The following is a 13,704-nucleotide window of genomic DNA, read 5'->3' as shown; positions in this document are numbered from 1 at the left end:
ATCTACACAGTTAGAAACCTAGACAATGAAAATAAATGAGTGCAGATCTCAAAATCACCCATTATCGTTGTACTTAAAGTGAAAATTGTAAACTTGTGGGAGGATTTAATAGTAAAACATTATCTGCAGATATACAGTCACTGTAGAAAATGCAATCCAATATAGGACATCTCTTAAAGAACTTTTGCATATTGTATCTAAACACAGGAATTCTGTGTGACAGCGAAATACAAAGAAAAGATATAGACTTCATTCAGCTGTATCCTCATCCACACAAAAATAGTTATTAAGAACTTTATGAGTTGTAGTTTTAAGTTACATGCAAATTACACAAAGTTTGTAAGAGAAGAAGGGATTAAATTATATTCCAGTACGAGGGAGAGAGGAAGGAGACAAGATCATACATAATAGGAATTTGATTTCCATTACCCAACTCAGTCTGCCAATACTCATTTTCCAAAATAAAATAAAACTACCCTTATTCTGAACTATTATGAAAAATATTTAAAATATTGCTAGAAAGACACAAACACATTCTTAGAAAGAAAACTGTATACAAAATCAATTACCTACACTTCTTGCCAAATTTTGTAGAGAGAGGATGATCCCATTATAAAAATTCAAGTATTACAATAGAAAAAATGTATCTCAATATTTTCAAGTGTGCAAATATATTCAGTGAATCAAATAATTAGTATTCAAAAGACACAGGTGAGATAACGAAGTAGAGAATTAATCAGATATCATTCAGTTTTAACAAGGCTTTGATCTAAGTCGTAAACAAATTATGCTATAAGTAATTATGAGGGAACTCAAACCAGCACAAAAGCTAATGTTTCTTTTGGTTAATTATTTGTACACAACTGGTGATGTTAGTAGTTTTAAACATTTGCTGCAGAGAATGAAATCTGAGTAAATGTCATTTGCACAACTGAAATTTGCATTGATTGGTCTTTGATGAAAGATGACACCATGTCTAAATGACTGCATTGTACAAATAACTAAAATGTTTTAAAATCAGATATACAGTACCTCCACATATATTACAGATACATTTCATTATAACCATTTCCACAATCATTTTACTTTAGATCACAAAATATTACATAAGATAATTTTGTACAAAAGTTTGTCTCAGAAGATAGTCTTTTACATTGTCAAGTAGTGTTTATATATTACACATGTTAAATTTCTTGATTTTAAATAATAAAAGCTCAAATTTCAGAAATTTGTCAAATGTGAATTTTAAAACTAACAGCAACTACCTGTATATCAGTAGTGAGTTCTAAAGTAGAAACAACTCAAATATTCAAAAGTCCTAAATCTTATATAGGTGGTGTATAGGAATCAAGGATCCAGTTTCTTTAGAAAACAAATATCACACAAGAGATTAATTCCTACAAAATAATAAAATTGTTTAATTAGTCAGTTTCTATCAGTAGCACTGGTAGGTCAAATAGGTTGTTTTAGTGTTGGAACATTTATGGTTTCAGCCATTTCCAGTAGGCACTTGTGTAACATGTCATTAAACTGATATGTAGCAGAAACTGCTTAATAGGAGCATTTGCAAAGAATGCTTTGTAATGTCAAAACAGTGCTGGTACAGAAGCTTTAGGCTGAAGTCGCTGCTTTGTAGGCAGAGCTTCAAATACTGGTACTGAATTGGTGAACTGCAAAACTGAGAGAGTGTGAGGCATACTGCACTTGTTGGAAGAGCTACAATATAACTCAACATAATGCAAATGTACTGTTGATAAACTCTTGCTCTTGAAACTAACTCAAACCAATAAAGCTATGTGGAGACAGTTTTATATCTTTTAGTCAGGTAGAAATCATTTTTGGGTAGTCATAAACAATTAAAATGGTGAAATGTGCAATTAATAGTATTTCTTAACTGAACAAATTATCATGGAGCTATCCTGTGTGCCAAAAGTTATTCTGATTATGGGGTCCATAAAACTTCAATTTACAATAGCGTAATGTACGGATACAAATCTGTGGCGCTAATCTAGGGTTGGACCAACTGATTTCCAAGCAATGGAGCACACAGAATGGAGCTGCAGACTTCAGAACAGATAGTTTAATTAAAAAAGGTGGTTTACTGAAATATTGTGTTTAGTGTGGGAATAAATAAGCTGTTATAGGCCAACAATCCCAACAAAATCTACTCATGATAAAGCTTAGACAAATAGCTGCACTGAAATGGTCTCAAAAATGTCCCAAAGTTTAAAAAGTGTTTATGCTGTGTGCATCAGTGCAACACTGCTGTGAGTGTGTTACAGTTTCATACAATTTCTAAATGTGTATTTTGAGGCACTGTTAGGAACTTTGACATTTCTGACATTGTTATTAATTTGGCTGTTAAAATGGATCAAATAAGGAATAATCTTAAAAGTCTTGAAAACCACAATGTGCTATAGTAAACATTTGTTTAAAAATGTAATTTTTTTTAAGAGAACTATTTTGAAAAATTTGTCAATGACATTTCCAACAATGATATTAATAGTTGTGAGAAGTCAACTTGCAGCAACTCCAGTCTAATCATCAGCAGTCCTTTGCTAGTTAAACTATATTCACTATTTGTGCCCAGTATGATACAGCAGAATATTCAAGCTTCCAAGCACGGATTCAACCTTCTAGAGGCTAAAATGTCAGTTAAGGTGTCCATTCAGCCCATCAATCCAGTGTCACTTCTCCGTAAGTTATGCATTCAGTTTAATTGCTTTACCCTCTCTTTATATTTTTAAATGTTTTATTTTTCACATATTTATCTAATTTCTTTTAAAAGCTGTTGTAGATTTGCCTTCCATCTTCGTTTTCTGCAGGTCTTTATGGACTTAGATTTCCACCTGGAATATTTTTGTACACTTTCATCAGATTTTCTTTTAAAATTCTTTGTCCTAACGAAAATACTCCATTTCTTATCTTTAGTTCCCTCTTAGTGGAACCTCTTTCAAATCCTTTCCATCAGCTTATTATGCTTCCTAAAAAAAAAGAACTAAAATTAGATGTTACATTCCAAATGCAGCTTAATCAATGATTTGCATGGATTTAACATTAGCTTTTTATTTATTGAGTACTTCAATTAATAAAACTTAGGATCTCAAATGTTTTAAACAACGACCTCCTATTTTCAAAGGTCTGTGTACCTGAACCCCCAACCTCTAAAACTGGCACAATTTCTACTTAGTTTTATTACATAATGTATATTTTCTCTCATTCCTTCCAAGAATGCATCACCTTGCATAGCCCCTTTATAAAATTTCATTCAATATCTGCACAAAATACCAACTCACTATGTTTTCCTAAATTGCTCACAATTTCTATGTTAACTGTGCTTTCCATTTTCATGTCATCTGCAAGTTTTGATATTGCAATTCCTAGAACTGAAGTTCAGATCACTCTCTCATACTGGTGTAGAACTTCAATAGGGATGTATGATTTGGAGATGCCGGTGTTGGACTGGGGTGTACAAAGTTAAAAATCACACAACACCAGGTGTAGTCCAACAGGTTTAATTGGAAGCACATTAGCTTTCGGAGCGACGCTCCTTCATCAGGTGGTAGTGGAGGGCTCAATCCTAAAACAGAATTTATAGCAAAAATTTAGAGTGTGATGTAACTGAAAATATACATTGAAAAATTGATTGTCTGTTAAGCCTTTCATCTGTTAGAATACAGTGATAGTTTCACTTCTTTCATGTGTAAATCACAAAACCTTTTTTTTAAAGTTGCATTCTCAGGTTAGCTGTTAACAATGGTGATAGCAAGACAATATGTTGAAGGTGTTGGCCCCCTGTGTTCTCTGTCTAAGCCATAATGTTTAGACTGATTCTAATCTAAAAAGTGAGATAACGGAGTTTTACATAAATTCATGCAGTTTTTGAGCTCAGAGTTCAGGGATGTATGTAGTTTGGGCAACACTAGCATGACAACATTTCCTGTCAGCCCCTAGTTTCCCAGGGGAACTAACAATAAATGATGTTGCTTCCACTGGAATCACATGTAGACCAGAAGCTCTGCTATCTATCTCCGCATTAATGTTTCAGTTTTTTTCAATTCTACTTCTTTATCTTTGCTCATTCTATCAAATTTCTTCGTCTCTACCCTTTCATTCCCATTGCCAGACCCTACTGGGAATATCGAGGCAAAATATTCAGTAACATCTATTTAAGATATCCTTCATTATTTTGCATCATTTTAAAAATTGTTCTCTTCCTTTATATTAAAAACTCAATTCACTATGTTTTTAATGTTGACTGTCAATTTCTCACCCATCACCTCTTTATAAGCTGCATAAGCCTTTTTTATTTTTGCTTTTGATTTTCTTTTTAGCCTGATATTTGTTAAATGGTTCTTTCTTAAAGAGTGTCATTTATCTGTTCTAGTTGTTACACTGTCTTATCTTCTTTTGTCGACATATTCAGTCAGATTCTAGTTCTGAGGAAGGGTCACTGAACCCAAAACATTAACTTTGATTTGACTTCACAGCTTCTGCTAGACCTGCTGAGCATTTCCAGCAAATTCTGTTTTCGTTTGATTTACAGCAGCCGCAATTCTTCCGATTTTTATTCAGGTTCTAATCATCCTCTGCCTGCATATTTTCCCATTTTTGTTCATGGTTTTAACTGCCAACATATCTAGCTAGCACTGGTTAAGCTAATTAAAGTTGGCTTTCTCCAGTCAACTGTCTTTTCGTAAACTGCTCTCTTTTACAATTTAATTTAATTTAAATTAATTATGCTATCATCATCTTTTTGAAGATATTAATCTTGCTACACTATTGACTTTCCCACCTCATTTCTTAGAACTAAAGCTAGCACTGTCTCTTTCCCCACTAAAGTAAAATATATTGATAAAGAAAGCAGTCCTGGACACATTACAGAAACACCTCCTTCTCTTTATTATGTCCCTTACCTTTTCCTTGTCTATTTGTGAACAATTAAAGTCCCCTCTCACATGCTGGATGCTCAGTCAAATCTGAGATTGGCTGAGCTTTGGATATCAAAAGGGGATGGGGCTAACATGGGAAAATGGAGTTGATGGGAAAGTATAGCCATGATCTGACTGAAGTGTGAAGCACAGGCTGTATGGAGGACTCCTACTCCTATTTCTTTTGTTTTATATCTCACTTTGCATCTCTAATTTGTGCATATATCTATTGGCAAAATTTGTTCCCTATTATTAAAAAAAACACTTTTTTTAAGCAATCCTATTTTAAAATATTACCATCAGCCTGTCTCTTTCCTTCCCCTGTTTTATGACATGCAATGTTTATCTCTCAGTTCTGGATTAGCCTAACAAGAAGAAAAATTGCAGAAAACTCAGCAGGTCTGGCAGCATCTCTGGAAAGAGAAAAACAGTGACCCTACTGCAGAACCAAAACATTCACTCTATCTTCTCGCCACAGAAATCCAGCAATTTCTGGTTTTTGTTCCTGATTTCCAGCATCCACAGTTCTTTTTTTTTTCTGACTTGGCCTAAACTCCTAAAATTACGACAAAAAATAATTGGACCAATTTTATTTTCAATCCTTTGAAAAATCCCAGAACATCATCAAAATGACAGAGAAGAGACCACACAATCAAGATCATCACTTCTATTTCCTGACTCTGACACCCACCCAGGGTAGTGCAGCTTTGATACAAGTACACAAGGGTCAGAAAAATCAACCCCATTAGTTCTTCACTAGTATGTAATTTCTGCTAAGTGTAATTAGTGCCTTAAGCAATTCAGTTTCTAATTAAAGGTTTGAAAATTAAAATTAAGAACACGGCAAGTGTTTTTGAACTATCACGTGAAAAGGTTTCACTTTGACCAAACATGCTGCACAAAATTCTCTGGTTTATTACCCGATGAGACCAACATTACACTGAAAGCACATTGACACACTCTGTCCACCAACTTAAACACACAGGCATAAAGGTGAACAGGCACACTCAATTCAGGCAGATGTAAAGTACACATAATAAAGGTTTTTAATACAAACCATAGAAATAGTAGAATTGCAGTATCAGCCCTCTGTACAAAATGAAAATATCTGTCTATATGCAGGCATCTGCTCTGTTCCAGTTGCCAATGAAAGCTGTTGAAAAAGTACAAAAATTATTATAATAATAATCAGAACTACTCAAATATCTTTTTTGACTATCAAATGCATTTAAAATTGCACATGATTGAAGTCTTTCCTGTACAATTCTCATTTCAGTGTTCAATCACAACTGCATCCTTTATAAACTGTGCATAAAACTGATCACTATTAAAAACATTCGATGAGTTTGCATATGGTTGTGTGACAGAAAACAAATATATTGTGGGAAAGAAAAGTGAATACATTTCAGTTTCTTTAAAATACATTGAAATTAAAATATATTTTTTAAAAACAAAAATGTTCATCCAAATCCCACGTCAGGACAATAACTCGATCCAAAATGATTGTGTAAGCTATTTTGGCCCATTTCTACTTATTTTATTTATTTTTATTACTAGTTGTTTTGCTGACTTGACGTGGTATGATATTTATAACAAAACAGCTATCGTCCGATGAACATGGGCCAGACCCAAAGAATGAACAGGGCAAGTATGAAGGAAAAAGTTGGTAACATTCCAAAATAGGGTTGATTCCAAAATGAATCTTTTTGATTAGGGAATATAATGCAGAAAGAGATGTGTAGACAAGTTAGAGATACATGGATGCAAAATGGATATGAAACAAATGCAGTAGGAGCAAGAATAAATAATGCTAAATTTAGTTTAACATTGGAAATTAATTTTAATCAGCAAGGCTTTACTCCAGAGCAACCTGCACATAGTGAGTTGTTACAAATTTGGGTTGTTATAAAATGTTCCATCAGCTCACACACAGTGCCACAGGAGATATATTAACTGTTAGAAACTGGATAATGTCAGCTACAAAATAGTTTTTCATGCACATTCCCAAGATGGAAAATAGAGAAAAAAATGATCAGCTTTACTGAACTATATTCTGCAACTCAAGGGCCCTGCAAAATCCAATGCAATATTAATCACATTAACAATTGTCAAGGGTCCTAAATGACGACCTAAAACAAGCACATGGCCCTTTCCACATGTTAATTGGCAGAAAAGCCAATTTCTGGGACTCTGAAAAATCGTGTTGACTTGACCAGAGCAGACAGTGGGCATTCAACACAAAAAGTGCATTTTATGAAATCCTATTCCTTACAGAACATGGAAGACAACAAAGGTGCTTCTTTTCAAGAAAGGACAACATAAGGGCGGCACGGTGGCACAGTGGTTAGCACTGCTGCCTCACAGCGCCAGAGACCCGGGTTCAATTCCCGACTCAGGCGACTGACTGTGTGGAGTTTGCACATTCTCCCCGTGTCTGCGTGGGTTTCCTCCGGGTGCTCCGGTTTCCTCCCACAGTCCAAAGATGTGCGGGTCAGGTGAATTGGCCATGCTAAATTGCCCATAGTGTTAGGTTAAAAGGGGTAAATGTAGGGGTATGGGTGGGTTGCGCTTCGGCGGGTCGGTGTGGACTTGTTGGGCCGAAGGGCCTGTTTCCACACTGTAAGTAATCTAATCTAATCTAATAAGCCTGCAGTTCAATACCCAGGCTAGTATCAGTGTAACTGACTTGACTTACCCCTAACCCTGAAGGCTTAAAACTGACCACTGAAAAGGAGGACATCAGTCCCAGAACCATTTGGAATTAAAATTTCACGAGGTATTACAAGGAAGGTATGGAGGGAAGGCCCCTTACAAGGAAAAGGCTGAGGGACTTAAGGCTGTTTTCACTAGAGAGAAGAAGGTTGAAAGGCCACTTAACTGAGACATACAAGATAATCATAGGGTTAGATAGGGTGGAAGGTGAGAGTCTTTTTCCTCAGATGGCGATGGCTAACATGAGAAACATAGCTTTAAATTGTGGGGTGATAGATATAGAACAGATGTCAGAGATAGTTTCTTTACTCAGTAGTAGGGGTGTGGAACACACTGCCTGCAACAGTAGTAGACTCGCCAACTTTACGGGTATTTAAATAGTCATTGGATAGACATATGGATAAGAATGGAATAGTGTAGGATAGATGGTCTTCAAATTGGTTCCACAGGTCGGCGCAATAGCGAAGGCTGAAGGGAATGTACCGCGCTGTAATGTTCTATGCTCTACGTTCTAAACAAGATTCAGAACTGAAGTAATGGTAAATAATTCACATTATACAAAATAGTGTTTGTCCGCTCAAATGCAGTTGCCAATCAAACATATACTTAAAGAGATTCACCTGACTTCCCCACGAAAGAGCAAAATAATAGCAGAGCTACAGTAATTCATTTGCAACAATTGGAAATACAGTTTTTGGAACACAATGAAGCAGGAAATCAGCTGGAGAATTTCTATAATATAAGCATGTCCAATCAAAGCTTGCTTACACAATCCCCGGATACTAAGCTTGTGTATGACATGGACCGGCTAATTTCTGCAAGTTAACATGTATTTATAACCTTTCTGAAACTATAATCGGCCTTATTCTCCTTTTCCCCCGTAACCCTTGATCTCCTTACCAAGAAAACCTATCTATCTCTGTCTTAAATACACCCAACGACTTGCCCTCTACAGCAATGAGTTCCACAGAGTCACCAACCTCTGGCTGAAGAAATTCCTCCTCATCTCAGTTCCATAGGGTCATCCCTTCACTCTGATATCATGCCTTCAAATCCCAGTATCTCCTGCTTCTCTATTCGGGCCTCTCAGTATTCTCAAGTTTCAATCAGATACCTGACAACCCTCCCACATTGGAAAAGGGCAATGTTAGCGAGAATACGGAGATACAGGCGACAAGGTTAGATGGGATTGTGGTTGACAATGAGGAGGTTTTAACAATTTTGAAAGATCTGAAAATATTCAAGACCTCTGGGCCAGATGGGATTTATCCTTGGATTCTTTGGGAAGCCAGGGAGGAGGTTGCAGAGTTTTTGGCTTTGATCTTTATGTCATCACTGTCGACAGGAGTAGTGCCAGAAGACTGGAGGATAGCAAATGTTGTCCCCTTGTTTAAGAAGGGGAGTTGAGACAACCCTGGTAATTATAGACCAGTGAGCCTTACTTCAGTTGTTGGTAAGGTGTTGGAAAAGGTTATACGGGATAGGATTTATAATCATCTGGAGAGGAATAATTTGATTAGAGATAGTCAACACAGTTTTGTGAAGGGTAGGTCATGCCTAACTAACCTTATTGAGCTTTTCAAGAAGGTGACAAAACAGGTGGATGAAGGTAAACTGGTTGATATGGTGTATATGGACTTCAGTAAAGTGTTTGATAAGGTTCCACATGGTAGGCTATTGCAGAAAATACGGAGTTTCGGAATTGAAGATGATTTAGCGAATTGGATCAAAAATTGGCTAGCTGAAAGAAGACAGAGGGTAGTGGTCGATGGGAAATGTTCATCCTGAAGCTCAGTTACAGGTGATGTGTTGCAAGGATCTGTTTTGGGGCCACTGCTGTTTGTCATTTTTATAAACGATTTGGATGTGGGCGTAGAAGGATGGGTTGTAAATTTGTGGATGACACTAAGACAGGCAGAGTTGTGGATAGTGCTGAAGGATGTTGTGGATTACAGAGGGACATAGATAAGATGCAGAGTTGAGTGGAGGAATGGCAAATGGAGTTTAATACGGAAAGGTGTGAGGTAGCTCACTTCGAAAGAAGTAACAGGAATGCAGAGTACTGGGCTAATGGTAAAGCTCTTGGCAATGTAGATGAACAGAGAGATCTTGGTGTCAAGGTGCATAAATTCCTAGAAGTTGCCATCCAGGTTGATAGGGTTGTATGGAAGGCCTATGGTGTGTTGGTGTTTATTGGTTGGGGGATTGAGTTTCAGAGCCACGAGGTCATGCTTCAGCTGTACAAGGCACTGGTAAGGCTGTACCTGGAGTATTGCTTATAGTTTTGGTCACCGCATTATAGGAAGGATGTGGAAGTTTTGGAAAGGTTTCAGAGGAAATTTACTAGGACGTTGCCTGGTATGAGGAAAGGCTGAGGGAACTGAGGTTGTTTTCGTTGGAGAGAAGATGGTTGCGAGGTGGCTTAATCGAGACGAATAAGATAATTTGAGGGTTAGATAGGTTGGACAGTGACAGCCTTTTTCCTCCAATGGTGAAGGCTAACACAAGGGGACATAGCTTTAAAGGAGCGATAGATTTAGGACAAATATCAGGGGTAGTTTCTTTACTCAGAGTAGTAGGGGTGTGGAACAGACTGCCTGCAACAGTAGTAGACTCGCCGACGTTAAAGACATTTAAATGGGCATTGGACATACATAGGGATAATAATGGAATGGTGCAGGTTTGATGGGCATTAGATTAATTTCACAGGTTGGCGCAACATCGAGGGCCGAAGGGCCTGTACTGTGCTGTAACCTGTTATGTTCTATGTTACATAGCCTCCTGAAATTCTCGTCCTCTTGAAATGAATGCAAATATTTTATTTGCCTTCCCTGAAGAAGGGCTTATTCCCAAAACGTCGATTCTCCTGTTCCTTTGATGCTGCCTGACCTGCTGCGCTTTTCCAGCAACACATTTTTAAGCTTTTGCCTTCCCTACTGCCAACTAAGGTTACTAAGGTTACCAAAGCTGCATGGTAACCTTAAGAGAATCCTAAGTCCCTTTGTGCTTCATATTTCTGAGGCCTTTCCCCATTTAGAACATAGTCTTTGCCTCTATTCTTCCTACCAAAGTGCATAAGCTCACACTTTTCCACACTGGTATTCCAATGACCACTTCTTTGCCCTCTCTGCAACCTGTCCAAGTTCTTCTGCAGCCTTCCCACTTTCTAGCCCTTCACCTCTCTTTGTGTCATCTGCAAATTTGAGCAAATATGCCCTCAGTTTCTTTGTCCAAATTGTTAATGTATAACATGAATAGTTGTGGCCCTAACATGGACCCCTGTGGAACTCCACTAATCACCGGATGTCATCCTGAAAATGTCCCCTTTATTCCCATTCTCAGCCTTCTGCAAGTCAGCCAATCCTCTATCCATGCCAGTACCTTGCCCCTAACACCATGAACTTTAATCTTATTTAGCAGCCTCCTGTGTGGCACCTTATCAAAAGCCAACTGGAAATCCAAATACATCACATTTACTGGCTCTCCTTTGTCTAAGTTGCTTGTTACCTTCTCAAAGAATTATAACAGATTTGTCAGGCAAGACCTTTCCTTGATGAGATGTGCTGACTCAGCCCTATTTTACCATGCTGTTCCAAGTTCTCTGCAATCTCATCTTTAATAATGGACTCTTTACAAACAACTGAGGTCAGGAAACCAGCCTTCTACCTCCCTTCCTTCTTAAACAGGGGTGTTACATTAGCCATTTTCTAGTCCTCTGGGACCCTTCCTGACTCCAATGATTCCTGAAAGATCACCATCAATGCCTGTACAATCTCCTCAGCCGTTTCCTTCTGAACTCTGGGGTGCAATGCATCTGCTCCAGGTGATTTATCCACCTTTGGACCTTTCAGCTTCCCCAACACCTTCTCATGACCCTAGCTACCTTGAAGCTCAGTATGCTTCTAGTGTCTTTCACTTTGAAAACTGATGCAAAGTACCTATTCAGTTCCTCTGCCATTTCTTTGTTCCCCATTACTACTTCTCCAGCCTCATTTTCCAGCACGCCAATGTCCACTCTTGATTCTCTCTTACCTTTTAGATATCTAAAAATATTCTTGCAATCTTCTTTTATATTACTAGCTAGTTTACTCTCAGATTTCATCTTCTTCCACTAATTGCTTTTTATCACTGCTAGTTTTTAATGGATTCCCAATCCTCTGGCTTCCCACTAATCTTTACCACATTGGATGCTTTTTCTTTTGCTTTTATGGTGTTCCTGACTTCCCTTGTCAGCTACAGTTGCCTCATCCTCCCATTAGTATGTTTTTTCTTCCTGCTGTGCTTTCTGAATTACCCCCAAAAATCCTGCCATTGTTGCTCCACCATCTTCCCTGCTAGGCTCCCCTTCCAATCAACTCTAGCCAGCTCCTCCCTCATGTCTTTACTCAATTGTAATATTATTACATCAGATTCCAGTTCCTCACTCTCAAACTGCAAAGTGAATTCTATCACACTTCATCACTGCCCTGTAAAAAGTTCCTTCACCTTCAGCTCCCTAATTAAATCTGTCTCATTACATATCATCAAATCTAGAATTGCCAGTTTATAAATGGGCTCTACCACAAGCTGCTCAAAAAAGCCATCTCAAAGATATTCCCTAAATTCCTTTTCTTGGGATCCACCACCAGCATGATTTTCCAAGACGACTGTAGATTGAATATTTTCAACGGTGCCTTTCTTACAAGCCTTTTCTATCTCCTTAAATATTTTCTTCTCCAAATTCTGATGGCTGCTAGGAGGGCAGTACACAGCTTCCATCAGGGTCTTTTCTCAAGTTCCTCAACTCTACCCACATAGATTCTACACTTTCCGACCCTACATCATTTGTCACTGTCAATTTCATTTCATTTCTTACTAACAAGGCAATCCCATCTGCCTGTCCTCTCGATAGGACACATATCCTTGGATATTTAGTTCCCAGCCTTCATCCTCTTGCAGCCACGTCTGTGATACCCACAGCATCATACCTGCCAATTTCAATTTGCGCATGCAAGTTCAAAACTCTCAGCCCTGTGTTGACTCTCCCCCTTCTCATAGTTGTTCCCTAATCTGCCTGAAGTTAGATTCCTGACCTTTTCCATACTCTCTGTCCTGTTATTTTTTCCCCAAAAAACTTTAATAACATTTGATGAGCCACCCCCCTTTATCTTTCCTTATAATTTTCCATGTAACTGACCCCTATGACTGCAGTTAGTTATGTGATTTGCCCGGACTCTGGTCCCAGCATGGTACAGAGAAGAAAGGAGAAAACAAAACAAAATAACCACTGGTGCTAATTAATGCCCTTGGCAGAGTACCTTGGACACCCAAATTTCATTGCTTCTTAAATAATTTCACAGGAAATGCACAACCGTTCTGTGCAAATAAAAACAACAATCTTTATTAAGTTAATATTATTTAGAGAAGCATCTTATGATCAAGTATAAAAAAAAGGAACAGACAAGAAGGAACAAATGCTACAAGATTAAATTTGACACAATTCAAATTTGATATTTAATTCTAGTGCCCTTTTTTCATAAGGAAGAGAATAATTTGCTTTCTGAAATAATATATATTTAGGACTATTTATTTCAGTTTGACCTAGAAAATGGGTCAAATTCTCAATAAGAGAAGTGCTTGATGCCCTTCCTTATAAAATTAACGAACGTGCTTGGCAGATCTCCACTTTAGTTCTATCAGAAATATAAACCCATCACAGACTTGTGAAGCAGTTTAATTGTGCTATTGGAGACACTTTAGGTTGACCAGTCCTGGACAAAAGCACTGTGATTTTTTTAAAAATTTAAAATAATTATTTGCACTTACAGACCACCTTTAATGCCCACCCAAAGTGGACATGCCAAAATGCTTTACAGCTAAAGCACCACTTCAAGTCGTCACCACTTCAAAGTACGGTGCACATATCAGCCAAACTGTGCACAGCAAACCTTGACAAAAACAATGCAATGATCTTCACATGATCTGTTTTAATGCACTGATTGGTGGAAAAATTGGCAAGTAACTGCAACATTGGGGTGGCACAGCGGCCCAATGGTTAGCACTCACAGTGCCAGGGATCCAG

At 37.7% G+C, this 13,704-nt stretch overlaps 1 protein-coding gene across 8 annotated transcripts in view; it reads right to left on the bottom strand.

Moving 5' to 3' along the window:
- Positions 1 to 280: 280 nt before the first annotated feature.
- The window catches only part of agbl5 (AGBL carboxypeptidase 5), a 131,402-nt gene continuing 117,978 nt past the window's right edge, over positions 281 to 13,704 (bottom strand). For all 8 annotated transcript variants that reach the window (XM_087977072.1, XM_087977071.1, XM_087977073.1 and 5 more), the window contains 2 exons: positions 5,989 to 6,084; positions 281 to 2,984 (listed from right to left, as the gene is read on the bottom strand). In XM_087977072.1, the coding sequence (XP_087833198.1) occupies positions 6,013 to 6,084 (72 nt within the window). In that variant the 3' untranslated portion in view covers positions 281 to 2,984; positions 5,989 to 6,012. The remainder of the gene's footprint in view (positions 2,985 to 5,988; positions 6,085 to 13,704) is intronic.

Source organism: Chiloscyllium plagiosum, unplaced genomic scaffold (assembly GCF_037043375.1).
Source record: "Chiloscyllium plagiosum isolate Xiang-an unplaced genomic scaffold, Cpla_swu_hap1 HiC_scaffold_3, whole genome shotgun sequence".
In the NCBI taxonomy this organism is placed as follows: Eukaryota; Metazoa; Chordata; class Chondrichthyes; order Orectolobiformes; family Hemiscylliidae; genus Chiloscyllium; species Chiloscyllium plagiosum.
This window is presented reverse-complemented; position numbering and strand designations above follow the sequence as displayed.